The sequence below is a fragment of the Augochlora pura genome, chromosome 2 (genome assembly GCF_028453695.1).
Source record: "Augochlora pura isolate Apur16 chromosome 2, APUR_v2.2.1, whole genome shotgun sequence".
Classification (NCBI taxonomy): domain Eukaryota; kingdom Metazoa; phylum Arthropoda; class Insecta; order Hymenoptera; family Halictidae; genus Augochlora; species Augochlora pura.
This window is the reverse complement of record NC_135773.1, coordinates 9,148,461-9,169,856: the sequence shown is the minus strand read 5'-3', so window position 1 is coordinate 9,169,856 and position 21,396 is coordinate 9,148,461. Positions and strand designations below refer to the sequence as shown.

At 42.2% G+C, this 21,396-nt stretch overlaps 1 protein-coding gene across 1 annotated transcript; it reads right to left on the bottom strand.

The window, feature by feature from the left end:
• On the bottom strand, nucleotides 1-11,527 carry Gsc (goosecoid homeobox). The gene is made up of 3 exons (XM_078194908.1): nucleotides 10,836-11,527; nucleotides 7,888-8,177; nucleotides 1-222 (listed from the first exon to the last, which is right to left on the bottom strand). Exons 1-3 carry the CDS (start codon nucleotides 11,323-11,325, stop codon nucleotides 1-3), a joined length of 1,002 nt encoding a protein of 333 aa, XP_078051034.1. The 5' UTR covers nucleotides 11,326-11,527.
• Nucleotides 11,528-21,396: the final 9,869 nt, after the last annotated feature.

The following is a 21,396-nucleotide window of genomic DNA, read 5'->3' as shown; positions in this document are numbered from 1 at the left end:
TTACGCTACTTCGAGGTCTGAACTGTCAGTATCCTGTTCCGGTTGCTGTTGCTGTTGTTGCTGTTGTTGCCTGCTGAGCAGCATGTGATCCGCAACCTTGACGGTGTTCACCGGCACGCTGTCGTCAGCACGCTGACGTTGTTCCAGCTGTAGCTTACGCATGTGCTCCTGCTCCTCTCGCTTCTGTTTACGCCATTTTGCGCGACGGTTCTTGAACCACACCTGAAATTGGAAACAGTCGATCGTGAAGGGGACTTGCCCGCTTTACCCGTTTGCATCGTTACGCGGGGACATTTGTTTGTAATATTCCGTATGCGGCACAGTCCACGTTTTATTCTCAAACTGTAACTATTTCAGCTATAGTAAAAATACCATGTTAAATAAACTCTACGAACTGATCGGAAGTTGTTTACTGTAGAAATCAATTGTGTATTGCAGAACGAGTGTACTGTAGAAAATATAATAAAATGTAGAAAATAACGAAATTGTCAATATACAACCACACGCGGTGATACGGGCAGCAATAAGTTGAACGCCGCAGACGTTCGAACACAGAAACTTAAAGCAGACTCGTGATGCAAATGGGTTAAAACCATCCTGGTTCTAGCTGAATGATAGGAAAATACTTAGCCACGAATTAATATATATGTATAATAAAGAACTTTGATCGAAATTGTTGTCTAAAACTACCCGACTACCAAAAATTCAAAGAAAATTACTGAACTTCTGTCACATGCAGTCTTAAGAAGAAAATGGTTAATCGTCGAAACGAAGTTAACTCGATACTGAACGATTTGTGAAAGGAATTTACAGATCCGCATACTAATCATGAATTTTTGGAGTTCTATGATACGTTGATGTTCTTCATTCGGTCACGGTAGTCATTTTCAAAAATGATCTGATTAAAGATTAACGATTGAAACTTGTTAATTATTATAGATTAGTTATAACTTATTAATTATTATAACTAATTCATAATAATTGAGCAGAAAGTTATTATAAATAATGTATAAATGATTACATGTATCTAACAAGATACAACCATTATTGACTAATCAAATAATGTTTTGCGTAAATTATAAAAACAAGGGACTTTGTTTCGCATTTTTCAAACTTTTCATTTGCGAAAGTCATAGAAGAGTTGAGCACAGTCGCAAATAAGAAATTTTTTCTTTCGATAAAATCTTTTTTGAACGACATCTTGTAGTCACCGGAACCGTCGCACGTCCACGTACGAAATTCTCGTTATTGAATCGCAAAATGATCAAGAGACCTCTATTTCTATCGTGATGAACACGCCGCCTAATTGATAAGCCCGGTTTAACTGCGTATTCTCGTATTCATCGCGCGGGGGTCTCGTAACAAGGTGGAAGGGAACCAGCGAAGATCAAACGGCTTCATCCCACATTCGAAATCATCATTCGTTCCTCACGCTTGTCCGACTCGATTTAAACGAACACCGAAACTCAATACCTTCGTTGTTACCTACGGCGTTTCGGATATTCCGCTGATCTCCCATCTAATTACTTAAGTGTCCTCGCTCGCGCTTCTAAACCCCCATTTCCTGTCATTGTAATTGCAAATTGCATCGCCAATCCTAATAAACGGGGACCTAATAAATTAGGCCTCGACAATTTTGAAACTGCAAAGAAGACCGCAGCAATCACGTGTTCTAACTTCCGAGATATTGTCAATTAATGTTTCGATCGCCAATACTTCGTATTAGTTTGAAAACATATCATTTTGTTCGGTCTATAGAATTTGTTCTTGCGATGTTTTTTCTCACAAATGCGCAAATCCTGCATGCTACGGATTCAATTAATGCGTGAACTCAAATTTGTTGAAATTCTTATAGTCACAGAATTATCAGATCATTGTTGACATTTAATCTGTCAGTGCGAATTTCTAAATCGAGCCTGGGCATGTATTAATACGTGTTCTCGATATTGCTACAACGATCTTTCGATTCATTTTATCGCCAGATCCCCCCCTGACATGCTTCTGTTAAATGTTTTTAATATTCCATGTTGACATTTACATATTGCACGCGTCCCGGCGCTTCCTCCATTCTCCCAGAATTCCGTTCGAACCCGTTTGTTTTCCTTCTCCTTTATTCCTTTTCTCTGCAAACACTCGGCGATCCCGGTAATCGGTTATAGTCACTCGGTTCGAACCAGCCGGCAATCGATTAATTGAGATCGAATTACATGAGAATTATCTAGCAAGCAAACTATACCGCGTCGGAACAATGACAAGAAAAGAAAGAAAACAGGAATAATGGAATACTGTAGTTACTTCGGTGTTAACAATGCAGGCGAAGACAAAGCTGGAAATGCCGATACAATAATTTTAACTGTTAATGCAACGATACAGTGTAAACACAATTCGCGGGTTAATTATTATATCGACCACCGCAATTAAACGAAATTTATTACATATTATTATTTAACCTGTTGGTGAAATAGCCTATGGCCAAACTGTTCGTATAATTTTATGCTTTCGCATTCGGAAAAAAATGTCGTTCGTATTATTAATAAATACCATTTATTGATTAAAAGTCATTAATTACTAGGTTGTTTCTCATTAACATAATAAATCCATATGATCAGTTAATGTGCGCGTTCGTTAATTGAACGAATTGAAATTCGTCAGAGAAGTGAATACTTTTCCATTGGTTAATGTAAAATGCTCATTACGACAATCAGTTTTTTACATATTTAGTTTATTGAAAATACGAAATCGATAATCGATGTTTGACAAAATTTAACGAAACATTTTTCGTTGAAAGCATAAATGAAACCTTTCATGCAGTCTATTCGTTATATTACTAAAATACACTAATACGATGTATATTATCGTTATGATAATTATGGCACTTTATTTTTTATATTCTAATGTGCTAATCAATTGTTTCTAGAATTAAAAAAAAAGAATGTTTCCAAAAAATATCGAAGTAACACATATATTACGTTTCTTTAAATTTAAAAGAAAATAAAATTTGAACTATTAATGTTTCTGTCAAGTTTTAATGATTTTTAGCTCTTCGACGAAGAAAATGACTATTTTTTAATAATCCGAACGATAATGCGTTAACAGCAACACCAACGAATATAATTTTCGTGTACACCGGCGACCTAGGACATTTCCTTTAATCGCGTCCGAACGTTTGTTCTATCCGAACACCTGTCGTCCGTGTTTCTGGCGTTCTATCGATGCAATCACGGGGGATAGAGTCCGCAAACAGCCGTCGTGCTTCTTTCCAAATACGCGGACGAAGTGCTTTAGGCCCGAGAGAGCCCGTTTCCTTTCCCGGCTTTTTCCTTCGTTTTTCCCCCGGTCTCTTCTCTACGGCCCCGTCTGGAAAAGTCGCCTTTCCACTAATTCTGTACAAACACCGAAACTCTTGCTCTCGCCGCGGCAGGTGCACGGCAGGTATATGTTGTTTCAAAGTCTTTAAAGGCTCTTGGGACCCGGAGATTTTTCTTTTGCCGGGGCCGACCACGCGTGTGGTCCGCGATAAGTGTGAATGACTTTGGGATTGCACGATTGTTCGGGTAAATTACACGGCGCGGCCGCCGCCGGGCGACGCGATTTATGTCGCGCCGACCATTGGTGTTTGCCCCGGGATCACGATCATGCTGTACAAACGGAACTCGTTATCGTGACGAACGAAACAATTCAGCCGTCTCACGCTGTGCAATATATTTCACTCGTCGCGGTTGCAAGATAGAAATTGTTCTCCGTTCGCCGCAAAATTTTACGCGCTACATTGTTCGTTCATTCGTGCTGCTCGCTAAAATTTGTACCAATGTATGACGGAAATAAAAAAAAAATAAGATAAATATAAATGAATATGATAAGAAAATGATACATTTAAACAAATTTCATCGCTGAATCACGTTCCTATTTTAAACGACTTCCCGGTATTGAATTAGCAGAGCGACATGGTTGCAGCACGCCCGGTCGCAGTAATTCCCGAACACGCTGTGAAATTACCTGATTACAGAAGTACGATATCCGTGTCTAATGATTTCACAGTACTTCGTATCGAATTAACTGTGACGATTGAATTACAACAAAGCCGTAAATTAACGGGATAACAAGTTAATTCTCTTTCCAGAAATTACTCGACCGGTGGACTCCATCTCTGGCCGAAAATCACTCGGTACAATTGAGGAGGACTCACGACGGAGATCTCGGCCCACAAAGGGGCATCTGCTGCCGAAGCGAATAGGGGAAACTGAAACTGAGCATCGCTCTCCTGGCAGTCCCTTTAAACGGGACTAGGACACTGCTTGAGAAAAGAATCTTTCCGGCGATCTAGTCTCAATGACACACCGTCCTAAGTCTATCCAAGCATTCTTGCTGCAACCTCGCTTCTGTTCGCGGATTTAGGCTCCTCGAGGACGAACAAACGTCTTCTGACTGCAATTACAAGTGCTTTATGCGAAATAAAAATCTTCTTCATTCTTTGCAACAAGCTGCAGTCGGATCATCTATTCTATAGTCATTTTAGGCGGTTGAAAATTATACGTTGGTTTACTTAAATTGGCTTAATACTTTGTCTGTTTCAGAGTCGGCCATTATTCGATTCGTTTCGTGTAAATATTTATCGAAGATAAATAAATTCGAATGAATTACTTTTGGTCGAATATTTTACTCAACAAAATTAATTAGTCGAATCATTCGAACATTTGTATTTATATACATTGTCAACCGACTGAACAAGATCCGAATAAAATTTTGTTCAAACTCTGGCTGCTCCAAACGTTTTCTATCCGCTATGCAAACATCGCACAATTTTCTTTCATCGTGAGCGCATAAAATTCATGTATCAAATATTTTCTGTCCTACGGACTTCTTCCTTCGTAGAGCACTGAAAAGTATAATCTACATTACAGGTCAACAACGAATTGTAGAATCTTTCTACATTTGTATTTCCATTTTATGTGACAAAATGTATTTTATACATATGAAATTGTTTCTTCGGACTCATGCCAACAGTTTTACTATTAAGAACTTTTTAAATCTAATCTTTGTTGGTATAAAAATTATTTTGGAACGTGATAGAATAATCGTAGTGGTGCCTTAGAGTCACCGCTCGAGTGCAAAGGGTTAAATATCAAAACGCATCCGAGTGAGACAGCTGAACAAGCTGTAAGTAAAGACACCATAAGCTTAAATGAAATTAGAACTTCCAACTCATTTTTTCGAGTGAACGGTTATGTTCCAATGTTTAAAACAGTGAGTAGAGCACGATGCGTCGTAAAATACTTGACCTTAAAAAAGTCGGTCAAGGTTAATTTTGCTCCAAACTTTTTTCAAAGATCTTCGCGGATCCAACGCTGCAAAATCCGACTGCAACGATTTTTGCACATAATTTTTGGGACACCCTTTACGTTACACCGGTAAATACGTCCGACACAATAACGTAACAAACGTGAATAAAAACCGCAACGTTGTCGTCTTTTTCCCGGCGTATACAAAACCGCAAAGAAAATAATTTCTCTGTTAATGTCTAGTTTGGCGAATTTCAACGTCGAGGGTATGAATTCCCGTAAACACGTTCATGGTCTACGTATAAAAAATGAATTCGAGGAACTGTTTTATAGCTGCCGCGTAGGATCGCACGGTTGATAAAAAAATACGAGAACTCTTTCTGCGTTTCATCGGGGGATAAAAACCGTGTGATAAGAACGCTGGAATAACGCCAAAGCCAACTCGTACAGAAGACTTCGAATTACATGGAGATCAACTTTTCTATTTCGCTATTATTCTCGGCTATTGTGCGTCAACGTTAGCCTCGAGATCGAAAAGAAATGGCAATGTTTTATGTTACGACGAGTATACTCGTCACGAAGAAGTGGCAAAATTTTGCATTACGACCAGTATACTCGTCACGAAGAAGTGGCAAAATTTTGCATTACGACGAGTATACTCGTCGCGAAGAAGTGGCAAAATTTTGCATTACGACGAGTATACTCGTCACGAAGAAGTGGCAAAATTTTCCATTGCGACGAGTATACTCGTCACGAAGAAGTGGCAAAATTTTGCATTACGACGAGTATACTCGTCACGAAGAAGTGGCAAAATTTTGCATTACGACCAGTATACTCGTCACGAAGAAGTGGCAAAATTTTGCATTACGACCAGTATACTCGTCACGAAGAAGTGGCAAAATTTTGCATTACGACGAGTATACTCGTCACGAAGAAGTGGCAAAATTTTGCATTACGGCGAATATACTCGTCACGAAGCAAGCCGAGTATATTCGTCAAAGACAGCTACCAGGTTAATTTTGCGTCTCGCCGAAATTTTTCGACAGGTCGAAATATTTCATGTTCACCGAGGTTTCCTTCGGTAAATAAACGGTTCCGTCTTGGCGCTCGCGCACGGCTCGATCGCGTCGTATTATTCCGCCATTACAAACATGTCCGGCGGGTTAATCGGCACGCACGCAAAAACGAATTGCCTCGATTAAACGTGAAGTAGCTCGTGACGAATTAATGGTTACACGCGGCCGCGGACCTTTACACCGTTAAACGACCGTACACGGGTTCTACGGGAACCGGGCCGTCGTCGCACGTGTGCGATGTTAATGCATGCGTGCCGCCCGATCATATGTATAGTTGAAGCAAACACATTACCGGGCGAAAGCTTTTAATCTAGCATACAACTTGTTGGCCCAAGTCGCGCGACGCTCGATAAATACTGGCTACAAATAATTTTAATGACCCCCATGAAAGAATTATGACAACCGAGCATGGCCCAGCCACCGCCCGGACGTTCCGCGCGAACGGTGAAACATGGTTTTGTCATCGGCACGAAATCCATGGTTGAGTATCCGAACGGTCAATGTTTGACGACCGGAAACCTAATATTCTTCCAGGCTCGACTAATTTGTCAAGTTTAGGCTACCGGTGAGAAAACCTCCGTGAAATTCTTCAAAAGATCTCCAGCGTAAATAAGTTACGAGTGGTAGTTGTTTGACGAATCGAATTTATTCGATAATTTCGGTAATGATAAAATGATTTGCACGACGATGCTACCCGTCTAGGATTCGAATAAGAAGAAATACAAGGTAGAAGCGAATATAACAAGCAGACTGCGGATCTTCATACAAAATAAAATGTTTCGATGGTAACTGTAGGAAGCAGAAGTTCGATAAAAATGTATTCTTTAATTTAATCATATTAATATGTCAAAAATAACATGACAATGTATTTAATTCCCTCAAAGTATTTGTAGTTTGTATTTCATCTACTCGGATTTTTTTTAAATGCATAAAAACCGCAGTCTATTGTTAATAATATCAGTCTACAATAAACATTTTAATAACTTTTCTGACCTATAGTATTTCCAATTATATTATTATAGTTTTTACACTATGATACTGACCCAATCGCTTATAGGAAATTTATTCAATATTTCATAGGACGTATTCGCTGTCCTAATTCAATGCTAAGACTAAATAATAAAGAAAAAGACATATAAAGTTTTATTTTCTCAATAATAATCCCATATAATCATTTGCTTTTCGAGAATAACGTAATATTATTTTCACTAAATAAATATAATCATAAGACCAGATCAGGTTTTTTCCAATAGCCAGTATTGAATTAAAACTGCGACATATTACGATAAATTTCGCGGAAATTTGAATAAATCCGTGACTTTTATGGAGCAAAATAAAATAAACTAGATCTGGCACGAAAAATACGAAAATAGGTTGTTCTATCAGCAAACGCAGTTAAACATGGACACCTGTACCAGAAAATTACTTGCTGTGAAAAAAATATTGTGTTTCTCGAGGCCACGAAACAAACCGCACGGTTGAAAAAGTAGGAAAAGTAATCTCGGCTCTTATATATGATCCTTCGACCTTACCTCGATCCTCTCCTCCTTGAGATCGACCTGCTGCGCAAGCTGCTCCCTCAGGATCACGTCCGGATAGTGAGTCTTATCGAAGGTGGCTTCCAGTTGCTCCAATTGTTCCTCGGTGAATATTGTTCTGTGGCGACGTTTCCTCTTCGCCATGGGCCCGACGGCGGCCGCGTTCGGATTTATTTGATAAGGATGAGCCGCATGGTAGAAAGCCGGCTGTCCGTGCAGCGAAACGCCGGCGGCCGCCATTGCTGCCACGTATCCGCCGGAATACAGGCTCGGATACGCGGCGGCTGAACAAATAACAGAAATGTTAATAACATCGGATCAGAATCCTCCTTTGCTTAGCGTCGCTTTCAAGAAAAAAAAAAACCCTCTCCCGACTAAATCCACTTTACCCGTTTTGAACACCGCGCTAGTGTCGGGCTCGTTAAAAATGAACGAGCAGTTCACACCCTCGCCACCGTGATTTAATCCCGCGTGCTTACGCGCGTGAATTAGCCGGCGCGTGTTACTATTTCTTCTTCCGTGTATCGTGTGTTAGATTGTGGATTTTATGTGCTCGCGACGAAGCACTGATCGGCGGAACACGAGACTGTTTAATTTTAAGTACCGCGACGCTATTTTGGACTTGTTGAATTTTATTTCATTTTTCTTCGCGTCAGAATCGACTCGGACAATTTTCATTTCAATTTTGTTTCAGCGAAACCTGTGCAAATATTTTGTAGCGTTATCGTTTCTTGAGGTAACATTTGATTAACGAGTAGAGAAGGTGGATCGTCGTTACAGGGACCCTCGGAGAGGAAAGAGAGGCGAAACAGTAGATTGCGCGTTTATTGTAATTAAAAAGATTCTTCTTTTTAATTCGGTGCTTGAAATCTCGTCAATTCTCTTAACTTATTAGAGACCGTAAGAAATTTTTATAAACACGCATCAATTAAATTTGAAATCTAAACATGGTCTGCATCTGAAAGCTCGAACTGAAATATGCTGTTTCCAACATCGTTCCAGGAGAAAACTGGAACGAAGCGGGAATATCGGTCGACGGGATGTTGAAATTGTAATATCGTTCAGCATGTTTGCGACGCCGCTGCGAATAAGGGGCGAAAAACACGAGCCGGCCTCGCGGGGGATATTTTGGTTTAAAATCTCGAAGAAAGCTGCTTAGATGCGACGTCGCCGCGTAAAAATGCGCGAAGGGCGTATTTGTGCTTTCAACCGGGCCTCGCTCGGTCTCTTTCCCGCGGGCTTGCATATTTTCCCGTTCCTCGTTTTTCATCTTCCTTGCACGGGATTGCAAGGAGCTAAATCGTTCGCGCGTGATGGAAACGGATTGTGGATTTCTGGCCCGCACATCCCCAATCTGCGCCCGTGTGCACCGTCTCCCTCTCCCTCTCTCCGTCCCCGTTCGCTCTCCTCTCTCCATCGCGCGGGCGAAATACTTAAAGCCCTCGGGGGCATAAAGGAAATTTCGTTGCCAGAACGCGTCGGGCCCTCCGAGGATTTATGCCGTCTTTCATTTTTCCGCTACGAGGCCTCGAAGGAATACCCGCCCCGCACACGAAAATTGTCATCGTCGTCGTCGTCGTCGTCGTCGTCGTCGTCGTCGCGAGTCGCGAGTCGCGGCCAGCTGACGTTCCGTTCGAGAATGTGCGCGACAAAGCCGCGGAAGTCGCTTTTCTCCGTTTTACTCTGTTTCGCTAATCGCTTTGCCCGCCGAACGGAAAACGAGACATTTCTCTCGCTATGGCGAACTTCTGCGTTTCATAATAATCTATGCTCTTCGCCGACTTTTTTCAATTTCGTTCCCATTTATCTGACAATTTCAAATTACAAAAATTTTTAAATCGTTTCTTTCAAAATTTCGCTTAATTTACACGTTTGTATACAACTACGAAGAAGTCGAATTTTGAAAGAATTATTAGACTTGGCGTAGGAACCAGTACTGAATATCGGGACTAAGATGGTTAAATTGTTAAGCTGTGCGAGTTCTTTTTTATGTAATCGAGATTTTCTGTAGCCGCTGCACAAGGAACTGAATATCTTCCTTTGGTTTTATTTAAATATGTTTTCATATAAAAATCCAATTATTATTTATTTTAATTATCAGTTATTGTTTAAAACTCGATTCACTCGACTTTGCAAGAAATGCGTAAGGTAAGGCTTTGTACGCATAAGTACACTTCACAGGTGAAAATTTGCTTATTCTCTCATTAAATGCCGTAAACTCTGTTATTTCTCCGCGATCGTGTTGCAATTTCATGTGCTTGTTTAAAATGTAGCATTAAAAGCGAGGCATAATTAATCGTATCAAAGAGCGACGCAGATATGAAAATAAAGAAAGATTTTTAGTGAGGTATATTTTTACAACGCAATGAGTTATTGGCCATCCCAATATTTTTGATAAACGTGTGCAGATTTCATGCTTCCTATGTTCACTAGTGTGACACAAACTTCATTGGGAAGACAGTGGAAACAGCTTCCTATAGACTTATTGTCTCAATTATCCATTAAGAGAGTAAAGTATTGCCTGGCACACTTGCTAAACTATTTCCGAATAACATATGTAAGTTCACACTCTCCGAGCTAAATTGTTCTAATGAATGACATAGTTGTAATCTCTTTGACAAGTGTGCAAGTCATTACATCTTAAGCGATGACGAAACTTCAAGTCAAATATTAATTTGCACTTATTAAAATGATTTAAAAAAAAAAAGTATATCATACTCGCATCCTTGCATATTAATAAAATATGTAATTTACTAAATAATATAAAAGGATATATTCTGAACCGGTTAGCTGTATTTGATAAGTATATTCGTCGTCAAGAAACTGCAGCATCTTGTATCACGAGGAGTATGATCGTTAAAAACAGTTGACTGGGAAAAAAGGGGCAGAGAAAAGACAGGGAAGATAGAACAAACAACTATCTTATTTAGAAAGAAACTTACCGAACAGATCGGCGGACGTGAAGGCCAAATGATGTATCTGCTGCTGCAGAGGGTGCATGGCGGCGGTGGTCCTTGAGGCCATAGCCTCTGGGTTCTGTATGATGGGTCCCAGTCCGGCGGTATTGCCGGGCGTCATGTTGCCGATGGGCCTGGGTGCCAGGATGTTCTCGATGGTGAAGGCGGACGTAGGTGAGGACATGGTGGCCGACGGGCTGGGCCTGGTGACCTCGCGCTGCCTGAACCGCATCTCCTCCGAGATCAAGGAACCCCTGGAGACCACTTTCTCGCAGTCGACATCGTGCCTTCTACCGCCGATGCGGTTCTGCTCGTCGGCGTTCTTCAGCTTCTGCTGCAGGCTCTCCGGGGAATAATTGTACAGATAGCGATGCCCGTATCCAGAAATACCGGGACCATCTTGAAGAGGACTCGACGGCTCCGTCATCGGAGAACGCGATCTAGGCGAGTCGCTCGCATAGGTGCTTTCTACCATGTTACGTGCCGAAGCTGCTATATCAACGTTGAACCGCCACTCGGACACTTCGAGCCTCCTCGACGAAACTCTCTTTCCGGTTCGAACTACTGTCTTCCAGCCGTGAGATCAGAGTGCCGACGCAAAGATATCGTATCTAGCCAGTCAACGACAGCCTCCGTCGCTGAGAGGACTCCGATCAGTGTCAACAACGGTCACGCGTCGGCTCCGTTCCGAATTGTCACATATCAACGCACACAGGGAATCATCTCCAGGCCCCAAAGACTGCTACGAACTCTTCGACAACCTTCCGAGACTCATCACGGACCCTTCACGGCACACTAGTATAACTGTTCCAGATGCCGAGATGCTGTTTCTGTCGTTGCACTCGGGATCGTATCACTGGCTCGCAACTGTCGCCGACAACATCGGGAGAGACGATCGAGTCGTCGATCGACGACTACAGGAAGCAACGTAACGGGAACAGTCTTCGGTGGACCCACGAAGGAGATTAGGACGAGGGTGAATCCGGCGCGAAGATGTGTCCAGTCATGCAGTGACACCGATCAGATAAACGATATCCGACGACTGGCCCTCTCCGCTCTCTGTTCTCGGCTCTCTGCTCTCGGCTCCGTGCTTAGATTTGCCGGTATCTACGCACGGGAAGCCACCCCCGTGTCAGTGACAGAGCAACAGAGAGACACCCTCGACATAACCGAACGAACTTTCGTGGACACGTCGGGGAGGAGGCGTGGCCCGTTTTGGCCCCGTCCACTTTACCCCACCGACCGGCCGGTCGACAGCATCCGCTACGCGAGGCGAGGATGCCGGGAAGTGGTGGGAGCACAGGGGTGGCTCGTGGCTCGAGAGGGAGCGACCCGACGATGGTTTCCAGGAGGATGCTGGCGTAGGTGCAATCTCTTGATGACAGCGATGGACTCGCCGCGCGGGAGGGAGGCAGGCTCGACGAAAGACGGGCGGGGGGTAGGGGGAGGGGGAGGGGGAGGGGGGGGCCGGGTGGGGGTTGGAACGCAGGAATACGACCGGCCGGATGCCCTTCCAGCCCCGTCCTCCCGAAGGCTGCCAAAGCCGGGACACACCGGGGATGGTGAGCAGCGACGCATCCGGACCGGAAACGGTGGGAGCGAAACGTATTTACAGCGGATAATCACGATGTGTCTCGCGTATTACAGAGCTTCCCGAGTTTGCCTTGCGTATCGTATTCACAAATTAATCATGCTCCCAGGAAGTGTTTGGTTTCGGAACCGTCGCGATCGAACCGGCCGGTATTGTTTCTGAAAATAATTTCTCGTTTTCCCTCTCGCCGCTCTCTCTCTTTTCTCTCTCTTCCTCTTTCTCTCGCTTGCTCTTTTCTCTCTTGCTCTTCTCTCTCTCTCTCTCTCTCTTTCTCTCCGCGACTCTCCAGGATTATCGTAGCCGACACACTCGGCTTTTTTCTCTATTTTGCTGAATTCGATTCGCGGAGGAAGCCTTCTACCGATCAGCCGGATATTCGAAAATGAGATTCGATATTTTTTCATACGAAGGCTCATTTAAACGGAGAGTCACGAGTCGATCCCGTCAGTTTGCAACCGTTGGCTGGGATTCCCGGAACTGTTCTTCTGAATACACGACCGACCCTCAATCTACGCGAATTTCCAAGAACACGTGGATTTGATACACGCAAATGAAAAGCAATGTAGGGATACGGTAAATTACTTATTTGTTTAGTTGCTTGCTAACGCGTGCGATTAATTCATTATGCTGAACAAGTAGAACGTTTAAAAAAATATAAAATGATGTAATACTATATGATGCTTTGTTGACACAGTAGAATGAAGAGGAAGATTGAACAGAATGAAAATCAATGTATTATGATTAAAATTATTTATTTTTTCGTTTGTTTGCTGAAACGAAGATTGATTCTCTTCGCTAAAAAAAAGTGAAACGCTTGGAAAAATATATAAAACGATGCAATGTCAAATAATGCCTGATTTGCCATAATAAAGCGAGACTTTTTAGCAGAAATGTTCCATTTTGAATTCGCAATTGCGTGAACCTTCGGTTTTATCTTGTTCGTTACTCTATTCCTTGTCGGATAATATTTCTGTGTCGAATTTCTTCTAGTCCGCGGCCGGACTGGAACGTCTCTCGCGATTTAAACGTGCAGATCCACCGTGATAATCGCGAAACGCCGAGACGGAATTCCCAGTTCGACGCTACGGAAACGGGAGCACAAAATTCTGCAACGTTTCGGCCAGGCAGTGCGCGGTGCGTTATGAATATTCATAACCGTGTTGAATCAAAGTAGGGCTAAACCAGAGTAATTCGGCTAATCGAGAAGGCACTAATTGCTTCATTGATTGTGGCGCTGCTGCATTAAAACACCGGTGTGTCGGGAGGTATTTGGAATTCGAACGCTGGATTATCGACTGGATATTACTGGCTATTCGACTGCGCTTTTTCCATGGCTTTTTCCCCACTGCTTTGTCGGCGATGTATGGACTCGAGTAAAATATCGAATGGATTTTTTTACACAATTTTAGATGCATCGGTGAGTTCACCACGTGTACACCGCGAACATACCTTTTTAGCAAGGACTGTTTCGAAATGTTTCCTCTTCATCACCGGCACTGATGTTATAAACAGAAGAAATTGCAGATCCTCGCAACTTTTACAATTGTAATTGTAAGATTACTCGCACAATTGCAAAGTTACCGTCCTTACCATATTCAGTGTCCGTCGCTTCTCCCGCGTCATCCGATACGGCGAATTTTTCAGCATAACCGATACGAATCTACCGAATGCATTCTTTAAATTTTCATCGACCCATTCGCATCACTGGTGTTTGCATACGCTTAGTTTATTTGAATTGAAACAACCTCGTCGAAAAAAAAAGCTGAAAAGCGTTACATTGGATTGTTCATCGGCTACGAATAAAAAGAAGAGAAACAATTTATCAGTGTGATAACTGCGAAACTAGCTTGATTAATTGATCGTTTCGAATAATACTGTACGGAACAATCGATGACATCATTGTGTTACGTTATTTTTCGCGATTCAACTGGCTTGAACATTTAATGTAGTTACGTCAACAGGATCGATAATGTTAACTTATTAGAATTATTAAGAGAGAACAAGAATTTTCATATGACTTACATTTTCCAGAATTAACGTACAGAATTTTTATTTTGCACAAGGATCCGCTATCTACTAAGAACTGGACTACGGATTTTTACGCAAAATTAAAATGTCCTACATCGGTTGCACGAAAGAAAAATTAAATAAAAATAATTTGTTTCTTCTAACAATTCTGTTAATAATTGTTAACTTATTCTGTTTATAATTTATAAAAAAAGAAAACGCTTTATATTCTTCTGAGATAAAAGAAGAGCTTTCTAGGATAACTTTGACCTAGTCTCCCCTGCAGGAAAGATTAAAGCGAGCACGGTCTAGCAAAGTTGGAAAGCCCCGCGAGGGTAGATCAGTGTCAGGATCGGCAAATTAGCGACCTAGGCGCAGGGTGTCTATCACGAGCTAATGCCGATCACAGGACACAAGCCCGGTATAGTAATCGCGTACGTCCGCGTCGCGAAATCGTGGTTCCAGCGTGTCCCCCTCCCCTGTGGGGCTAGGCTCGTTGATCCGGCAGATCTGTTCAATTATTTAAATCCCGCCCAACGCGTCCGTATTAATAACATAAAACCGTTGTAATGTGCATTGACTGTCGTCGCGATTGTTGTAGGGCCGTAGACGGGGATGGGTGGGGAGAATCGTGATGCGATACGCGGAAAACCGAGCGTGAAGAAGCTCCTCCGCTGGGGCGCGCACGTACCCCGGGCATTGTGTGCCGATCGAGCCCCCTTGGTCTCCGCGCCGGCCTTCCCTCGGGGCCCCGTGCACGCTCTGATCCTCGAATCGAAATCTGTGCCAACCTTAATCCTAATCCGTACGTTAATCGTGGCCCGATCCGGCGAACCGAATCCCATGGATTCGCGTGCGTTGTGTCCGCGCAGAGCACCGGTTTACGGCCATGATCGTTGGATCCTCGAGGCGGCAGCCAATCGGCGCACGGTATCCGATCCGACGCCATCCTAAACGCGGATGTTCCTACGAAGATCGGCCCCGCTTCTCTTCCCTTTGTCCGACCGACTCGTGAATTTCATTATCCCCGCTGCAACAGACACGACGACTCCCCGATCCCACCAGCCGCTTTTTGCCTCGTCCGATTCGTATGCTAATCGGCTGGTACACAGAGATCGCTTCGAAACGATCGCACAGATCCTTCTACGTGGCACCAGTTTACGGCGACTTTTGCGTTTCTACGAATGCAGAACGAGAATTGGCAAACACCGGCCTTAGACGGAGGTGAGAAAAGTAGGTCGAATGAATTTAATAGCCATTGTCGAACGCGAAATGGACTGCATGGGAATTTGACTGGGTTTAGGATGAGCTGGATTGATATACCGAGGACGAGGATGGCTCTGGCTGTAACGTTCTATCGGCCGTTTTGGTGTGATCCGATTTTTCGGAGACCTCTACTAGCAGCGTGGTGACGCTCGAGTTGCTCGAGATGATTGGACAGTGGGTCTTTATGCGAAATAATAATTTTCTACATTTGTTGCAAGCAGCGGCAGCTATTTAGTAAATTCTTCCACTGTTCAATAATTTCAGTGGTTCGTAAAAAATGTATCAATAGATACATAGTCTACTAATCTCCATTGCGTTTAATATTGCAGCTGTTCAGTTTTGTCGTAAATGCATCAAACTCTCATTCCAGTGATGATAAACTGATACGTTTTAATATTTGGACAGCGAGACATGGGTTTATTTTGAGCCTTAGGATAAAAATTATTATCTGAAAGCTGAGTTTTTAATTAAATCTAGGTATGCAAACTTTATAATTTACGATTATTATGGCTGCAAAGGTAAATTAATGCGGAATTTATTCAATACATTTATTGCTTGTGACAAATATTATAATAGAAATAGCTGTAACACATGTGTTAAATATATATAGTGAAATTATAAATTAAATTACGATGGTATAAAGAAGAAATGAATTAAAAAGAATCGATAAAATTAAATTATAAACGATCCGAGGTATACTCAGATACATTGTTGTCACAGATCAATTAATCAACTTTGGAGGCAGGACACCGAATACTCTTTCAATTTTCCGAATGTTGCAGAGCTTGACGGAATATGCTGTTGCGAAACTTAATTTTTCAATGTGGACAGATGATTTTGCCTCATGTTTCCGGCACAGACGACCGACACCGGTGCGATGGCTGCCTATGCAAGCCGGGATTATCCATCGCGCCGGATTATCGATTCTTTTCAACCAGGAGAAACTTTCTGGGAATCTCGGGCTGCGGCAATCAATCGCTTTCGTCGATATCCACATTTCGAATTATTCGTGTTCCCACAATTTTAATTATTAACTACGATCGTTGTTGAATCGTAGTCCCGAATGTTTGAAAGTCAGAAGCATTTGGATACTCGATATTCGAAACACTCGAATATCATTCAAGCTATCGAAATCTTTTCGAATAGGTGTATTTATTCATCGTTTGTGAATAACGAATAAAAATTGTATTCTTATTCGAATAAAGTCTTTTCAAACGGATAATGGGAATCGGATACTGTAAGGTGATCAATCACTGTGACTTCGGTTTATTATCCGACATAATTAGCTTTATATTTACCGAATAGGACATATTAAGTATCTTCGTACGAATATAATGAAAATAAAATTGTATAAAAATTTAACATATCTCACTCGATGAATATAAAATGTAATTCTGCACGAAAACGAACGAACGTCATAGCAATTCATAGTAACTGGTTCCACCATTCTCTTCGTAACAAATAAAAATTTTATTCTTACTCGTTATTTATAGTTTGTCGAACTGTAGCAACAAACAACCAAAAAAAAAAAAAAAAGGAAATAGATAGGCGTTTGAACTCAACGAGCGAGTATCGCCCATTGTCGCGAAAATTCTTAGTCGAAAGGATTGTCAAATCATCTTGCAATAATCTTAATACGGCGACGGTCATCGTTTGTTGTTTAGGAGAAAGGATTCGTCAAAGGCGACTCGGCCGCTATTTTTCGGTTTAAAAAGTTCCTGCGGCGGGAACGCTTCCACGCGAAGAATCACAATTTCCACGGTAATCATCGCGGCAGGATCCAGCCGGCGCTAATGCGCCGACAATACAGATGTTTTCACGTCTAAGCGGCGTGCTAAGTGGATGGCCTCCCTTAGGAACCAGACGAGTCCTATCCGAGGGGGGTGCCGAACTCATACCTGACCACGTACACTCGTTAAACTGAGTTACACTTGACTGGACGCCTTCGTGTTTCTTAGGTGGGGAAATAATCGACCAGAGAGAAAACTACCAGCAAAAAGCCAATGGAAGGAAATTGAGCCTGCGAATTATCCCTGGACCGACCCCGTCCACCGAGTAAAACCGGTTCGTTGTGTGCCAGTGTGTACCACGGTACCCTGTCGATTCTCTTCCGGTCGACGTCTGTACAGAATCCGAGAGGATCCGGCCGAGAAAGATAGCTTAGATGGAGGCCACGTGAAATACCCGCCCGGGCCACGATTATCCCGCTCGCGGAATCTTCGCCGAATGCGAGACGACGAACACTCACCGCGGGTGCAAATTCTGATCGTTAGAGCGGACGGGTTAATATGTTTTTCTCGGAGCGGCTCGCTGCGAACTAATCGCCTTTGTTACGGATCGCTTTCCTTTACGGAAATTTGCCGACGCGAAATATGGAGGTGTCTTTGCATCTAGGACATACGAATTTGTAATCCAGCTTTTTACGAAGAGTACGCGTGGGTTAGAGAGGGTGGTGACAGAGTTGACCGTACTACATTCGAACAACGAATACAATTTTATTCGAAGAATTTATTCGAGGAATTTATTCGAGGAATTTATTCGAGGAATTTATTCGAGAAATTTATTTGAAACGTTATTTGGCTAAAATTTTTCTCGACGGATTTATTCGACGTATTGTTCGATATATTTACTGAAATAATGTAGAAAGAGTGTGTCGCGAATCCTCTTATCATAATTTTGGTTTATTTAATAAATCATATTGGAAAAATTTATTGGAAATATTTCTCGAATAAAATTTATACGAAATGTTATTCGATATATTTACTAAACGTTCCGAAGAACAAGATTGTAAGATTCGTGTCAGGAATGATTAAGGAGAAGGTGTGAAATCCTTTTTTCACGATAGTCCACCGAATTTGTGACTGCGAAACGTCTACCCGATAATTATCAGTCACACGTTATCTTCGTAATAATTCATTAAATAACGAAACGCGACATATTAATGGACCCTAATGGATTTTTGTTTAGTTACCCGTCACGCATTAGGAAACAATGCCCACGTTTCAGTATTTTATTTAATGCTTAAACCTTTCACTCAACTTCTCCAGCCTCTTTAAATCGTTCGCATGACACTGTTAATATTCCAGTGCTCGCTGCAGCGACGCTATTTCGACGATAAATTAATAAACAATATGATTTCGTTCTTTCATTGTGCCTATGAAATTTCACATGTAATAAACTTCACGCCAACGTTGTAGAAATTTCATGAATGTAATTTGCCATTTAACAGTCAATTAGAACGGAAATTGTTGATTAATGAAATAATTTATTAATTATTTTTATGTTGATTTCCAATTGAATGGAAATACGTTTCTGCTATTATAAACTTCTATAATTTCGTAATATTCGACCGCAAATAAGAACGATTAATTTGCTACGAGGGAAAATAATGAAATCACAAAATTTCTCCGACTCAATTTTTTTCTCTTTTCTAATCGCAGTACCTTGGTGATTCTAACGATCTTATTCTATTTTCTCCGTTTTCACATTATTTAAATATCGTGATCATTTACTTTATGTTTTATTGTATCTGTTTTATTTATCCTGTTCCATATGCTACTTATGTGACATATTGTCATACTACTGCAACACCGATACTGTCTGAATGAATTCAAATAAATAGTGGCAAATCTATAATCGATTGTATAAAAACTATGATCAACCTAGAAAATTACTATTAATTTTAAATTAGGATTGGAAACTTCAAAATATCGAAGCCTGTGGATGCGGATTGCAGCACCACCGCCATGTTTAAACAGAAAGAACCCGACGCTGGAGGCCTCAAATCAAACAATGCCCGATTATTCCTTTATCCTCGTGGTCATTTTGATTTTACAAGCGTTCCCGCGACGCAAGGCAGAAAGAACGCCTGTCTTGACCCACGGAAACCAAATATTTGCATCCCATAACCGACTGGGCTAATCCTCGTGGAAACTCGCCACGGGGCTGCGGACTTTCACGGTTAGATTATGATTTTTTTTTTCCGCCGCGGCGTATTCGGCGTCTTTTGACTAACAGTCTCCGCCGTGAGTATACGATTCCGACGAGGAAGGAACAATATTTATGGTATAGGTTAAGAGGAAGCACAGGCTCCGCGGGTTCCGCCATGAATAGCCGGCCCTTCGGGAGGAAACGTCGCGCGACTATTCAACCCCCGGAAAATATTTGCGGTGGCTCGCTAATGTTCACACTTTTCCAATCCCTTTCACTTGTTCCGCGTCGTTTTTCTTTAATCCTTTACGATGTAAAGTTTTATCGGTGTTTGCCCTCCCACTCCGCTCTTCATCCGAGAAGAGGTAAATTCATCGATCGTGTGCTTACCAAAAGGATACGCAAGATTTTCTAAAATATTTCAGAGTTTCCACTAATCGTCACCGTTCACCAATTTTTCCAAAAAGAAATGATTACAAAAGTCATGCTTCTATTAAACAATTGTCCGGCTATGACGAAGTATAAAAGAAGAATGTGTGAAAGTTGCGAGAGGGTCTTTTACCATATGGACGCGTAACTATTTCAGTAAAGAGCGCGAGGACGAGGCGTAGTCACGGAAACGAGAAAGTTTAGATATCCGTGAGATATCGTCACGCCGGAAGACAGAATTGTCTTTTCGTCGTCGCGATGTTTTCGCACGCGCCGCCACGCAATTATTTATCACGGCAGACGTGCGTACGCGAGGACGCAGGACAATCGCGAATTTATTGGCTCGTACGTTAATTACTTTAATTATTACACTGATGTCAAAGGCTGATCAGAGTTACAAAGGAAGTTTATTCGACGCGGAACTATGTTTCCATCGCCCCGAGTCACTGATCGCCAATTAATTTTCCATAATTGGACGGTCATGCTGGCACGATACACGCCTTGACGCTCGTATCGGCCGCACACGCGTGCACACGTACCCACGCTTTCGGCTCTAGTGATGGAATCGAGTGAACATCCATCATGGACAGCCATCGACGATCTCCGTTCCCTATATCGTCGGGAACAGCCCACCTTTGCAATTCTCGCTGATACGCGTTTTTATTTCATCTTTGATAGTTTCATCTCAAGTCAAACCACTCGTGCGATTTAAATGTTTAATAAAATGTCGTTTCAATATAAAACTAATAATAGCGGCAATTTTTGCAACTTCGTTGAAACTTTTTAATGCGATATTGCCCTCAAAATTCCACCCTGCACACTGAACTGTAACTGATGATACAGTCTTACATTGTTATGCAACCGAATTTTAAGATCATATTCGCACGTATACGTAAATACAAACGCATGTCCATAGACTTATTCAGCTGTATAATAATATAAGAGTAGCATTATCGGGTACAGTTTATGTATAGAGTGGAATTTTGTGAACTATGTTGCACTTGGTCCCATTACTGTCGCGTTCGATGGCTCGCATACAGGGGAACGCACTTCGAAAATGTATCGGCGTCGACCGGTACGGCCGCCACGCCGTCGTATTTTCACCGCGGAACCAATTAACAGTTTTCACCTATTCCTTTTTACTGGCCGGCTCGAACTGGAAAAACAAAACGCCTGCCGGCCCCCGGTGCGTTCGTGTGCGCGTGTGTTCCTATCCAGCGTCACGAGAAGAGAAAGAGTAACGAGCGCGACGCTCTGGGTCTGGCTGGGCGATGAGGGGTGTGTAGGCGGTCGACGAAGGACATGAACGAATAAAAAAAAAAA

What these genes read in the sequence shown, in the direction of transcription:
- Gsc (XM_078194908.1), bottom strand. Translation starts at nt 11,325, where the DNA reads ATGGTAGAAAGCACCTATGCGAGCGACTCGCCTAGATCGCGTTCTCCG. An exon ending in CACGTCCGCCGATCTGTTCG is followed by an intron (nt 8,178 to 10,835) that starts GTAAGTTTCTTT and finishes TTATTTGTTCAG; the next exon opens with CCGCCGCGTATCCGAGCCTG. An exon ending in TCAAGGAGGAGAGGATCGAG is followed by an intron (nt 223 to 7,887) that starts GTAAGGTCGAAG and finishes TTCCAATTTCAG; the next exon opens with GTGTGGTTCAAGAACCGTCG.